This window comes from Salvelinus alpinus, chromosome 2, assembly GCF_045679555.1.
Source record: "Salvelinus alpinus chromosome 2, SLU_Salpinus.1, whole genome shotgun sequence".
NCBI lineage: Eukaryota > Metazoa > Chordata > Actinopteri > Salmoniformes > Salmonidae > Salvelinus > Salvelinus alpinus.
This window is the reverse complement of record NC_092087.1, coordinates 9,555,082-9,567,512: the sequence shown is the minus strand read 5'-3', so window position 1 is coordinate 9,567,512 and position 12,431 is coordinate 9,555,082. Positions and strand designations below refer to the sequence as shown.

The window sequence follows — 12,431 nt, the reverse complement described above, 5'->3', positions numbered from 1 at the left end:
TAGATCTAGCTTACTTTTGTAGTTTACCCCTCAGGTGTTGTACCCCTCAGGTGTTGTACCCCTCAGGTGTTGTACCCCTCAGGTGTTGTAGCCTGCAGGTCCTAACTGCAGTCTAAACCACAGTCTAAACTACTATCAAGGCACAAGGTTGAGACCCAGATGCAGACACAGGAGGCAGATGGTTGGAATCTTACAATGTTTATTAATCCAAAAAGAGGTAGACAAGAGAATGGTCGTGTACAGGCAAAAGGTCAAAACCAGTTCAGAGTCCAAAAGGTACCGAAGGGGAGGCAGATTCAAGGGCAGGCAGGTGGGAAAGTAGTCCGGAGTCAGGCAGTGTTCAAAACCGGGAAGACAGGCAAAAGAGAATAGAAAAGGAGTACGGGGAAAAACATGCTGGTTGACTTGACTAAACATACAAGCTGCCGCAGTCATCCCCCTCTTCAAAGGGGGAGACACCCTGGACCCAAACTGTTACAGACCTATATCCATCCTGCCCTGCCTATCTAAGGTCTTCGAAAGCCAAGTCAACAAACAGATCACTGACCATCTCGAATCCCACCGTACCTTCTCCGCTGTGCAATCCGGTTTCCGAGCCGGTCACGGGTGCACCTCAGCCACGCTCAAGGTACTAAACGATATCATAACCGGCATCGATAAAAGACAGTACTGTGCAGCCGTCTTCATCGACCTGGCCAAGGCTTTCGACTCTGTCAATCACCATATTCTTATCGGCAGACTCAGTAGCCTCGGTTTTTCTAATGACTGCCTTGCCTGGTTCACCAACTACTTTGCAGACAGAGTTCAGTGTGTCAAATCGGAGGGCATGTTGTCCGGTCCTCTGGCAGTCTCTATGGGGGTACCACAGGGTTCAATTCTCGGGCCGACTCTTTTCTCTGTATATATCAATGATGTTGCTCTTGCTGCGGGCGATTCCCTGATCCACCTCTACGCAGACGACACCATTCTGTATACTTCTGGCCCTTCCTTGGACACTGTGCTATCTAACCTCCAAACGAGCTTCAATGCCATACAACACTCCTTCCGTGGCCTCCAACTGCTCTTAAACGCTAGTAAAACCAAATGCATGCTTTTCAACCGTTCGCTGCCTGCACCCGCACGCCCGACTAGCATCACCACCCTGGACGGTTCCGACCTAGAATATGTGGACATCTATAAGTACCTAGGTGTCTGGCTAGACTGCAAACTCTCCTTCCAGACTCATATCAAACATCTCCAATCCAAAATTAAATCTAGAGTCGGCTTTCTATTTCGCAACAAAGCCTCCTTCACTCACGCCGCCAAACTTACCCTAGTAAAACTGACTATCCTACCGATCCTCGACTTCGGCGATGTCATCTACAAAATAGCTTCCAATACTCTACTCAGCAAACTGGATGCAGTTTATCACAGTGCCATCCGTTTTGTTACTAAAGCACCTTATACGACCCACCACTGCGACCTGTATGCCCTAGTCGGCTGGCCCTCGCTACATGTTCGTCGTCAGACCCACTGGCTCCAGGTCATCTACAAGGCTATGCTAGGTAAAGTGCCGCCTTATCTCAGTTCACTGGTCACGATGGCTACACCCACCCGTAGCACGCGCTCCAGCAGGTGTATCTCACTGATCATCCCTAAAGCCAAAACCTCATTTGGACGCCTTTCCTTCCAGTTCTCTGCTGCCTGCGACTGGAACGAATTGCAAAAATCTCTGAAGTTGGAGACTTTTATTTACATTTACATCCGAGCAGCTAACCGATCGCTGCAGCTGTACATAGTCCATCGGTATATAGCCCACCCAATTTACCTACCTCACCCCCCATACTGCTTTTATTTATTTACTTTTCTGCTCTTTTGCACACCAGTATCTCTACTTGCACATGATCATCTGATGATTTATCACTCCAGTGTTAATCTGCTAAATTGTAATTATTCGATTTATTGCCTACCTCCTCATGCCTTTTGCACACATTGTATATAGATTCTCTTTTTTTCTACCATGTTATTGACTTGTTTATTGTTTACTCCATGTGTAACTCTGTGTTGTTGTCTGTTCACACTGCTATGCTTTATCTTGGCCAGGTCGCAGTTGCAAATGAGAACTTGTTCTCAACTAGCCTACCTGGTTAAATAAAGGTGAAATAAAAAAACAAAAAGAAAACAAGACGAACTGGCACAGAGAGACAGGAAACACAGGGATAAATACACTGGCACAGAGAAACAGGAAACACAGGGATAAATACACTGGCACAGAGAGATAGGAAACACAGGGATAAATACACTGGTACAGAGAGACAGGAAACACAGGGATAAATACACTGGTACAGAGAGACAGGAAACACAGGGATAAATACACTGGTACAGAGAGACAGGAAACACAGGGATAAATACACTGGTACAGAGAGACAGGAAACACAGGGATACATACACAGGGGAAAATAAGCGACACCTGGAGGGGGTGGAGACAATCACAGGAACAGGTGAAACAGATCAGTGCGTGACAACTACATTCTAAACCACACATCCATATTCTCCCCTTCATCCCTAATCTGCCCAGAGATGCAGGCCCTGGCCGAACTGATTGGTCCGTACGGTCTCAAGTTCCTCAGTGAGAACCTGATGTGGCACATCACCTCACAAGTCGGAGAACTCAAGGTAGGATTAAGCTTCAAACAATTACAGACGGCTCATCTCTCTTAGAGGGCTGGCTGGCGGTCTATCTCTGATCTGCTGCTGTTGAACCATGAAGTCACTCTTACTCTCCCCCACACAGTCCGAAAGGAGATGATGAAGGTCATTGTGACCTGAACATCCCTTGTTTTAATTTATATTTTAAAAATGATCTCATTTGTCCCTGCTTAAATAAAGGTTAAATCAACATACCGTCTGAAAGAGAGAAAGTCTCCTGATCAATGTGTTATTTCAGCTCCTACAGTAAATGGTAGAAAGTTGACAATAAGATTGAACTTGACATTAACTCTGTGATTGCACTCATAACCTGATAGTTTGACAGTATCTCACAACTCTATCCATCTATTTTGATTTTTCCTCTGCTCTTCTCTTTGCTTCTCTTTTCACCTCTCCTCTCATTTCGTCTCTCTTCTCTTTTCTCTCCTCTCCTCTCATTTCCTCTCTTCTCTCTTCTCTCCTCTTCAGAAACTGGTGATAGAGAACATGGACGTGCTAGTTCAGATGAGAGCTAACTTTGACAAACCTGAGGCCATGGCTAACCTCCAGAAGAGACTGCCTGGTAACACACACGCGGATGCACACACACACACACACACACACACACACACACACACACACACACACACACACACACACACACACACACACACACACACACACACACACACACACACACACACACACACACACACACACACACACACACACACACACACACACACACACACACACACACACACACACACACACACACACACACACACACACACACACACACACACACACACACACACACACACACACACACACACACACACACACACACACACACACACACACACACACACACACACACACACACACACACACACACACACACACACACACACACACACACACACACACACACACACACACACACACACACACACACACACACACACACACACACACACACACACACACACACACACACACACACACACACACACACACACACACACACACACACACACACACACACACACACACACACACACACACACACACACACACACACACACACACACACACACACACACACACACACACACACACACACACACACACACACACACACACACACACACACACACACACACACACACACACACACACACACACACACACACACACACACACACACACACACACACACACACACACACACACACACACACACACACACACACACACACACACACACACACACACACACACACACACACACACACACACACACACACACACACACACACACACACACACACACACACACACACACACACACACACACACACACACACACACACACACACACACACACACACACACACACACCCTCCAGGGAAGTGAGCTGCATGGGGGAACAGGAGGAAGATGAGAAGACAGCCAAACAGAATGCTTTATCAGTTGATGTGAAAGGTGATGTGAAACACCTCAGGGGGACTGAATCCTGTCTGATCTGTGCAGTGTGTGTAATATAACTGGAACTTCTCCAACTGATTTCAGAGATGTCAAAACATCTCCGTGCCTCACGATACTAAAAGGATAATAGATTGAATGAACGTAGCTTTAATCCCTTGGTGTGTTCCTGTCCAGCGGGAGAGAACGTTCTGAAGAGGATGACCATCATCGGAGTGATCCTGTCCTTTAGGGCCATGGCACAGGACGCACTGGAAGACGTGAGACACACTACCACTTATAATATATTGAATGGAGAATTTCATTTCATTCCCCTCGTGTGGGTATACGGCTGTTGTTGTTGTGTATTGTTTGTGTCATGTTATAACACCGTGAAGTCAGTCGCCATGAGGTGACGCCAGCTGCCACAACTGTTTATGACATCTGTCGCCCTTATGACAGAGGCTTCAAATAAAGTATTAATTTCCTGCAGAATACACTCTTGGTCTTAGGTACCCTATGACCAAGCTAATCCCTCTGTTCTCCGTCTTCAGATCATGCAGAAGCATTGCCCCTACCTGATGGGGCCCATTGAGAGCCTAAGGGACTTGGTCTCCCCTGACACAGACATCAAGGTACAGCGTGTTTTGCTTAGGTTTGGAAAATTGAATATAATCTGAGAGTAAAGGATAGGGTAGGGTATGGTGGGTAGGATAGGGTTGGGAAGGGTAGGATTGAATATGGCAGGGTAGGATAAGGTGGGATAGGATAGGGAAGGGTAGGATAGAGTAGGGTAGGGTTGGATAGAATAGGGTAGGATAGGGTAGGGTTTTGTAGGGTATGGTAGGACACAGTAGGGTTGGATAGGATATGGCATTGTAGGGTAGTTCAGGGTAGGGTAGAATGTGGTAGGGTTGGATAGGATATGATATTGTAGGCTAGTTCAGGGTAGGGTAGGATATGGTAGGGTTGGATAGGATATGGTATTGTAGGGTAGTTTAGGGTAGGATATGGTAGGGTTGGATAGGATATGGTATTGTAGGGTAGTTCAGGGTAGGGTAGGATATGGTAGGGTTGGATAGGATATGGTATTGTAGGGTAGTTCAGGGTAGGGTTTGATAGGGTAGGGTGGGCCATGATAGGGTAGGGTAGAGTTGAATAGGATAGTATAAGGTAGGATATGATACGGTATTATAGGATAGGGTTGGATACAATAGGATAGCATAGGGTAGGATGGATGGATACGGTAGGGTAGGGTTGGATAGGGTAGGATAGGATAGTGTATGGTAGGATAGGGTAGATTATTGTAGAGTAGGGTGGGATAGGGTAGGATATGGCCGGGTAGGATAGGATATTGTATGGTAGGATAGGGTAGATTATTGTCGGGTGGGATAGGGTAGGATATGGTAAGGTTGGATGGGGTAGTGTAGGATAGCGTAGGGTTGGATATGATAGGGTAGGATAGGAACGGGTGGGATAGGATAAGGTAGGGGATGATTGATAGGTACGTTTATGGGGTAGAATCGGATAGGGTAACACATGATAGGGTGGGTTAAGGTAGGATATGATAGGGTGGGGTAGGGTAGAATATGGTATGATAGGGTAGGATTAATAGGGTACGTTTATAGAGTAGAATCAGATAGGGTAGCGCATGATAGGATACGGTAGGGCGGGATATGGTAGGTTGGATATGGTAGGATAGGAACGGGTGGGATAGGATAGGGTATGGTAGGGGATGGATTGATAGGTACGTTATAGGGTAGAATCGGATAGGGTAACACATGATAGGGTGGGTTAAGGTAGGGTAGGATAGGATAGGGTGGGGTAGGGTAAAATATGGTAGGGTTGGATAGGATAGTGTAGGATAGGATAGGATACGGTATTATAAGGTAGGATATACAATAGGGTGGGATAGGATAGCGTAGGGAAGGATAGGGTAGAGTTGGGTAGGATATAATCGGATAGGGTAGCACATGATATGGTAGGTTAAGGCAGGGTAGGATAGTTTAGGGTAGGGTGTGATAGGGTAGGGTGGGCCATGATATGGTAGGGTAGGATATGGTAGGGTTGGATAGGATCGTATAAGGTAGGATAGGATACGGTATTATAGGGTAGGATAGGATAGGATAGCATAGGGTAGGGTTGGATAGGGTAGGGTTGGGTAGGATAGGATATTGTATGGTAGGATAGGGTAGGGTAGATTATTGTAGGGTGGGATAGGGTAGGATATGGCTGGGTAGGGTTGGATAGGGTAGTGTAGAATAGCGTAGGGTTGGATATGATAGGGTAGGATTGATAGGGTACGTTATAGAGTAGGATAGGGTAGTGCATGATAGAGTAGGATAGGATGGGTTAGGGTAGGATAGGGTAGAGTATGTTAGGGTGGGATATGGTATGGTAGGACACAGTAGGGTTGTATAGGGTAGTGCAGGTTGGATAGGGTAGGGTTGGGTAGGGTGTTATAGGGTAGCATATGATAGGGTAGGACTGGATAGGGTTGGATAGGATATATAATTATAGGGTATGATATGGTAGGATAGGATAGGAATGGGTAGGGTGGGATAGGGTAGGATATTATATTGTAGGATGATAGGGTATGTTATAGGGTGGAATCGGGTAGGATAGGGATCGCATGACAGGGTAGGGTGAAACAGGATAGAATAGGGAATGGTAGGACAGGATATGTTAGGTTAGGATAGAACAGGGTGGGGTTGGATAGGGTAGGAGAGTATAGGGTAGGATGGGATCAATACCAAAAACAACGGTTCATATGATAACTTGAATTACAGTGTTATTCAGAGCAGTAGAGAGTAGAGGAGTAGAGCAGTAGAGAGGAGTAGTAGAGAGTAGAGAGGAGTAGAGCAGTAGAGAGGAGTAGTAGAGAGCAGTAGAGAGTAGAGTAGAGAGTAGTAGAGAGGAGTAGTAGAGAGGAGTAGAGCAGTAGAGAGGAGTAATAGAGAGCAGTAGAGAGAGGAGTAGAGAGGAGTAGTAGAGAGTAGCGAGGAGTAGAGCAGTAGAGAGGAGTAGTAGAGAGCAGTAGAGAGGAGTAGTAGAGAGCAGTAGAGAGTAGAGTAGAGTAGTAGAGAGTAGAGTAGAGAGTAGAGTAGTAGAGAGTAGAGTAGAGAGTAGAGTAGAGAGGAGTAGAGCAGTAGAGAGTAGAGTAGAGAGGAGTAGAGAGTAGAGTAGTAGAGAGGAGTAGATAGTAGTAGAGAGGAGTAGAAAGTAGAGTAGAGAGAAGTAGAGTAGAGGAGTAGAGCAGTAGAGAGGAGTAGTAGAGAGGAGTAGAGAGTAGAGTAGTAGAGAGGAGTAGAAAGTAGAGTAGAGAGCAGTAGAGAGTAGAGTAGAGGAGTAGAGAGTAGAGTAGTAGAGAGGAGTAGAAAGTAGAGTAGAGAGGAGTAGAAAGTAGAGTAGAGAGAAGTAGAGTAGAGGAGTAGAGCAGTAGAGAGGAGTAGTAGAGAGGAGTAGAGAGTAGAGTAGTAGAGAGGAGTAGAAAGTAGAGTAGAGAGCAGTAGAGAGTAGAGTAGAGGAGTAGAGAGTAGAGTAGTAGAGAGGAGTAGAAAGTAGAGTAGAGAGGAGTAGAGGAGTAGAGCAGTAGAGAGGAGTAGAGGAGTAGAGCAGTAGAGAGGAGTAGTAGAGAGGAGTAGAGAGCAGTAGAGAGTAGACTAGAGAGTAGGGAGTAGAGGAGTAGAAAGTAGAGTAGTAGAGAGGAGTAGAAAGTAGAGTAGTAGAGAGGAGTAGAGAGTAGAGTAGAGAGGAGTAGAGCAGTAGAGAGGAGTAGTAGAGTAGAGAGGAGTAGAGAGCAGTAGAGAGTAGAGAGTAGAGTAGTAGAGAGGAGTAGAAAGTAGAGTAGTAGAGTAGTAGAGAGGAGTGGAGTAGAGAGGAGTAGAGGAGTAGTAGAGAGTAGAGTAGAGAGGAGTAGAGGAGAGGAGTAGTAGAGAGTAGAGGAGAGGAGTAGTAGAGAGTAGAGTGTAGAGAGCAGTAGAGAGGAGTAGAGTAGAGAGGAGTAGAGTAGAGAGGAGTAGAGTAGAGAGGAGTAGAGTAGAGAGGAGTAGAGTAGAGAGGAGTAGAGTAGAGAGGAGTAGAGTAGAGTAGAGTAGTAGAGATGAGTAGAGAGGAGTAGAAAGTAGAGTAGTAGAGTAGTAGAGTAAAGAGGAGTAGAGGAAAGGAGTAGTAGAGCGTAGAGTAGAGAGGAGTAGTAGAGAGTAGAGGAGAGGAGTAGTAGAGAGTAGAGGAGAGGAGTAGTAGAGAGTAGAGTAGAGAGGAGTAGAGGAGTAGAGCAGTAGAGAGGAGTAGAGGAGAGTAGAGAGCAGTAGAGAGTAGAGTAGAGAGCAGTAGAGAGGAGTAGAGTAGAGAGGAGTAGAGTAGAGAGGAGTAGTGTAGAGTAGAGAGTAGAGTAGAGAGGAGTAGTGTAGAGAGTAGAGTAGAGAGGAGTAGAGCGGCAGAACAGTAGAAAGCGTATTTTATGAGATGTGGATCTGACTGTGGAAAGCCCCCTGGCCTGCTTATGTCTTCCCCCTGAGCGTGAGAGTAGGACATACAAAGCAGACATCCCAGACCCGGGTGTAAATACTATTGGAAATTATTTAAAAATACTTTATCTGTGCTGGTTAGAGTTTGTATAGTGCTATGGAAACCAATAGAACAGTCAAACCCTGCCATTCTGGCACGTCAAGCAGGCTAAAACAAACACTTAAAGTATTTGAAAGATTTCAAACATTATTTGAACCCAAGTCTGCAGAGAAAACATAACATGCCACAGCCTGGTTCAGGATAAACCCGAAGACGTCAGCAGCACCAGGCACCAAGCAGAGGCAAGCTGACCTCCCTGTAAGAGACGCATCATGTCTGTCTGGTCTGCAACCTCTCAACTAAAATAACCACCTCAACGGAAACATTCTGCCCCCCCCCCCAAAATACCCCCACCCCGTGCCACAGAAAGAGGGAACAGTAGTTACCCAATGCTTTATAGTTCCAGTTTAAGAAATATTTACTTAATGGAGGCTTTTATTCTCAGCTAGAAGATAAAAAGAGCAAGTAAGCCAAATAAGTAAAGGAAGGCATCTTTAAGATTAAAAATAGTTGAAAACATCTTGTTTTAATTGATTCAGGTAACCCTGACTGTGTTTGAGCTGGCGTCTGCAGCAGGTCTGACTTGTGACATCGACCCTGCCTTGGTGGCAGCCATCGCTAGTATGCGTACAGGTAAATACAATAGTCTCTGGTGGGATGTCAGTTTTTATACTGGTCGTGTTCCAAGACAAAGGTCACTATCCGGCTCGAAGGACCACATTTATTGGTTTTGTACAATATATCTTTATGACAAAACAGCAGGATTCCACAACCTACCCTCCCCCTTTTATAGCTGGACTCCAATTGGCTAAAAAGTCAAACAAATAAACAAATATTTAACCTATTAATGCATGTCTTTCAACTTCCCTTTTGTTTATTTCCTATGAATGTTTTCTAGAGTTTAGAAGAAGAGAAAAAAGATTTTAAAAGGGAAGTTTGCTAAATATGAGTTCTACTCTCCAGATAACTCGTCAGTTGATGAGGAGTACAAGCTAACCTGCCTTCTCCTGGTTTACATCGCTGTGTCTCTGCCCATCCTGGCTTTGGATCCAAACTCCTACTACAGCAGACATTATGGTGGTAAGGACTGGGTTATTGACTTGTGATAAATGTACTTGGATGTCCCTCTTCACTCCCTGTTGAACATACGGTCACAATAACCCTAGTGATACATTTAGTTCAGTGCAAAACCAACAACATTACATTGTGTCTCTGCCTTCTCTGACGCTGGACCCCAACTCCTCCTACATTCCACAGGATGTTCATTTCATCTAATAATCTTTATTATAAACTGGTTGGTTCCAGCCCTGAATGCTGATTGGCTGACAGCCTTGCTATATGAGACCGTATACCATGGGTATGACAAAGCATGTATTTTTACTGCTCTAATTACTTTAGTAACCAGTTTAAAATAGCAATAAGGCACCTCTTGGGTTTGCAATTTATGGCCAATATACGGCCAATATACCACTGCTAATGGCTCTTTCCAGCACTCCGAGATGCGTCGCGCTTAAGAACAGCCCTTAGCCGTGGTATATTGGACATATACCACACCCCCTCGTGCCTTATTGCTTAATTTAACCCTTGGGGAAATTCTTCAAGCAGGGTTGTCTGTTCACTCAAACATTTTAAATGCATTTTTTTATATTTTTTTCCCAGATCTGATTTACATGTTCATGTGTTCATTTGGATCCTCATTGGGTGTTACAATAGCAACAGCTGCCCTTCTCATGCCATCTGTTGTGTGTAGATTAGTGCTAAGCGATTAACCGAAATGAATGAGCGATTGTGAGGGGATGTAGAGAGCAGCTGTTGCTTCGCGAGGCATCTCTACCTGAAAATACATGATGATTTGATAGTTGGTATTCAGCAGTCATAAAAGTAGGCCTTATTTACTTTGAAGAACTATTAAAATAGTGATTTTGTCAGACAGCAGCTCTATAGAAATGAGATGATGACTTTGAATGAAATATTAAAGTCATCAAATAAAACGAATGTAAAATACACAACTGAAATATTTTAGTAAAATAATGTGAGTAAATGATGGTTAATAAGTGATAAACAGTAGTCACTACCATCAGGGGACTTGTATTCATTGTTTTATTCTGTGTTGTTACAACATTCAATCCAGCATTTTTAATAATAAAACCGAAACTGATCCAACCTTAAAAAGCTGTAATCGCTCGGCACTAGCGTAGATCCAGCTGTATGCTTCAATCCTAACTGATTAGGAAAGACGCTCAATAGGCACTGGCTCATTTTGAATCTTTCAGGGGTGAATCATAAGTAACATTTCCACCTAATCTCCCATCGACGTCAATGCACGTCTAAGTGAAATTCGACACCAGTGGAATTTGCCACAGTTATGCTAACTGGTTCAATGTGGTTGACATTCCATGGACACTGGTCACGCCAGTTTACCAGAACTTGGGGGAACAGTGACATCATCACAGTCATCACTGTGACACCTTGGAATTCTTCTAATTCCCCGTTGACCTTAACTCAGACAGGTTGACTAATGAAATACTTGTTTTTAACAAGGACTCTGGGCAGCGTCCCAAATTACACCCTATCCCCAATAGTGCACTACTTTTGACCAGGGCCCATAAGGAAGTGCACTACTTTTGACCAGGGCCCATAGGGAAGTGCACTACTTTTGACCAGGACCCATAGGGAAATGCACTACTTTTGACCAGGACCCATAGGGAAATGCACTACTTTTGACCAGGAACCATAGGGAAGTGCACTACTTTTGACCAGGACCCATAGGGAAGTGCACTACTTTTGACCAGGACCCATAGGGAAGTGCACTACTTTTGACCAGGACCCATAGGGAAATGCACTACTTTTGACCAGGACCCATAGGGAAGTGCACTACTTTTGACCAGGACCCATAGGGAAGTGCACTACTTTTGACCAGGACCCATAGGGAAGTGCACTACATAGGGAATAAGGTGCCATTTGGGATGCTGTTGTTTGTTTGTTAAATATTTTCCCCCCTTTATTTAATTAGACAAGTCAGTTAAGGACAAATTCAAATTTTCAATGACGGCCTAGGAAGAGTGGGTTAACTGCCTTGTTCAGGGGCGGAATGACAGATTTTTACCTTGTCAGCTCGGGGATTCGATCTTGCAACCTTTCCGGTGACTAGTCCAACGCTTTAACCACTAGGCTACCTACCGCCACTACACTCTAACCACTAGGCTACCTGCCACCACTACACTCTAACCACTAGGCTACCTGCCACCACTACACTCTAACCACTAGGCTACGTGCCGCCCCTACACTCTAACCACTAGGCTACCTGCCGCCCCATAGTTTGTGTCAGACGGCATAGACTTTTCATGAAGTTGTCTCGTGAGTTGGCACAGAGCCGGATGGAGAACTCTCTAAGAGCATCAAATAACAAACGTGGATCAAAGTCAGAGAGATGGTGACATCAGAGATGGCGTTCAGGTTTTAGTCTGTCTGCGTTTTAAACATGACCTGGAATTAAAGGATTCAGAAACCCTGATGAAGAAAGGATCCGTCGAAGCGTCGGTAGGATTGTTGTTGTTACATCGGAGTTACAGAATGTGTGGCCACCTTCTTTTGTTATTGGCAGTGCTGGATCTAATGGACACCTCCTACGGTCTAGGGAGTTGACTGTTCCTGTAAAAATAATAACAAGTGGTGTCTTTCATTTAGTTTGGTTTCCCTCTGACTGTGTGGCTCTGGCTTCTGCTTTG

General features: G+C 44.9%; 1 protein-coding gene across 2 annotated transcripts in view; it reads left to right on the top strand.

Annotated features, from left to right (window-relative positions):
• nckap1l (NCK associated protein 1 like) overlaps nt 1-12,431 on the top strand; it is a 46,073-nt gene that overhangs the window by 32,325 nt on the left and 1,317 nt on the right. For both annotated transcript variants that reach the window (XM_071365871.1, XM_071365861.1), the window contains exons 23-28: nt 2,558-2,655; nt 3,157-3,250; nt 4,333-4,415; nt 4,689-4,769; nt 9,243-9,336; nt 9,667-9,783. In XM_071365871.1, the coding sequence (XP_071221972.1) occupies nt 2,558-2,655; nt 3,157-3,250; nt 4,333-4,415; nt 4,689-4,769; nt 9,243-9,336; nt 9,667-9,783 (567 nt within the window). The remainder of the gene's footprint in view (nt 1-2,557; nt 2,656-3,156; nt 3,251-4,332; nt 4,416-4,688; nt 4,770-9,242; nt 9,337-9,666; nt 9,784-12,431) is intronic.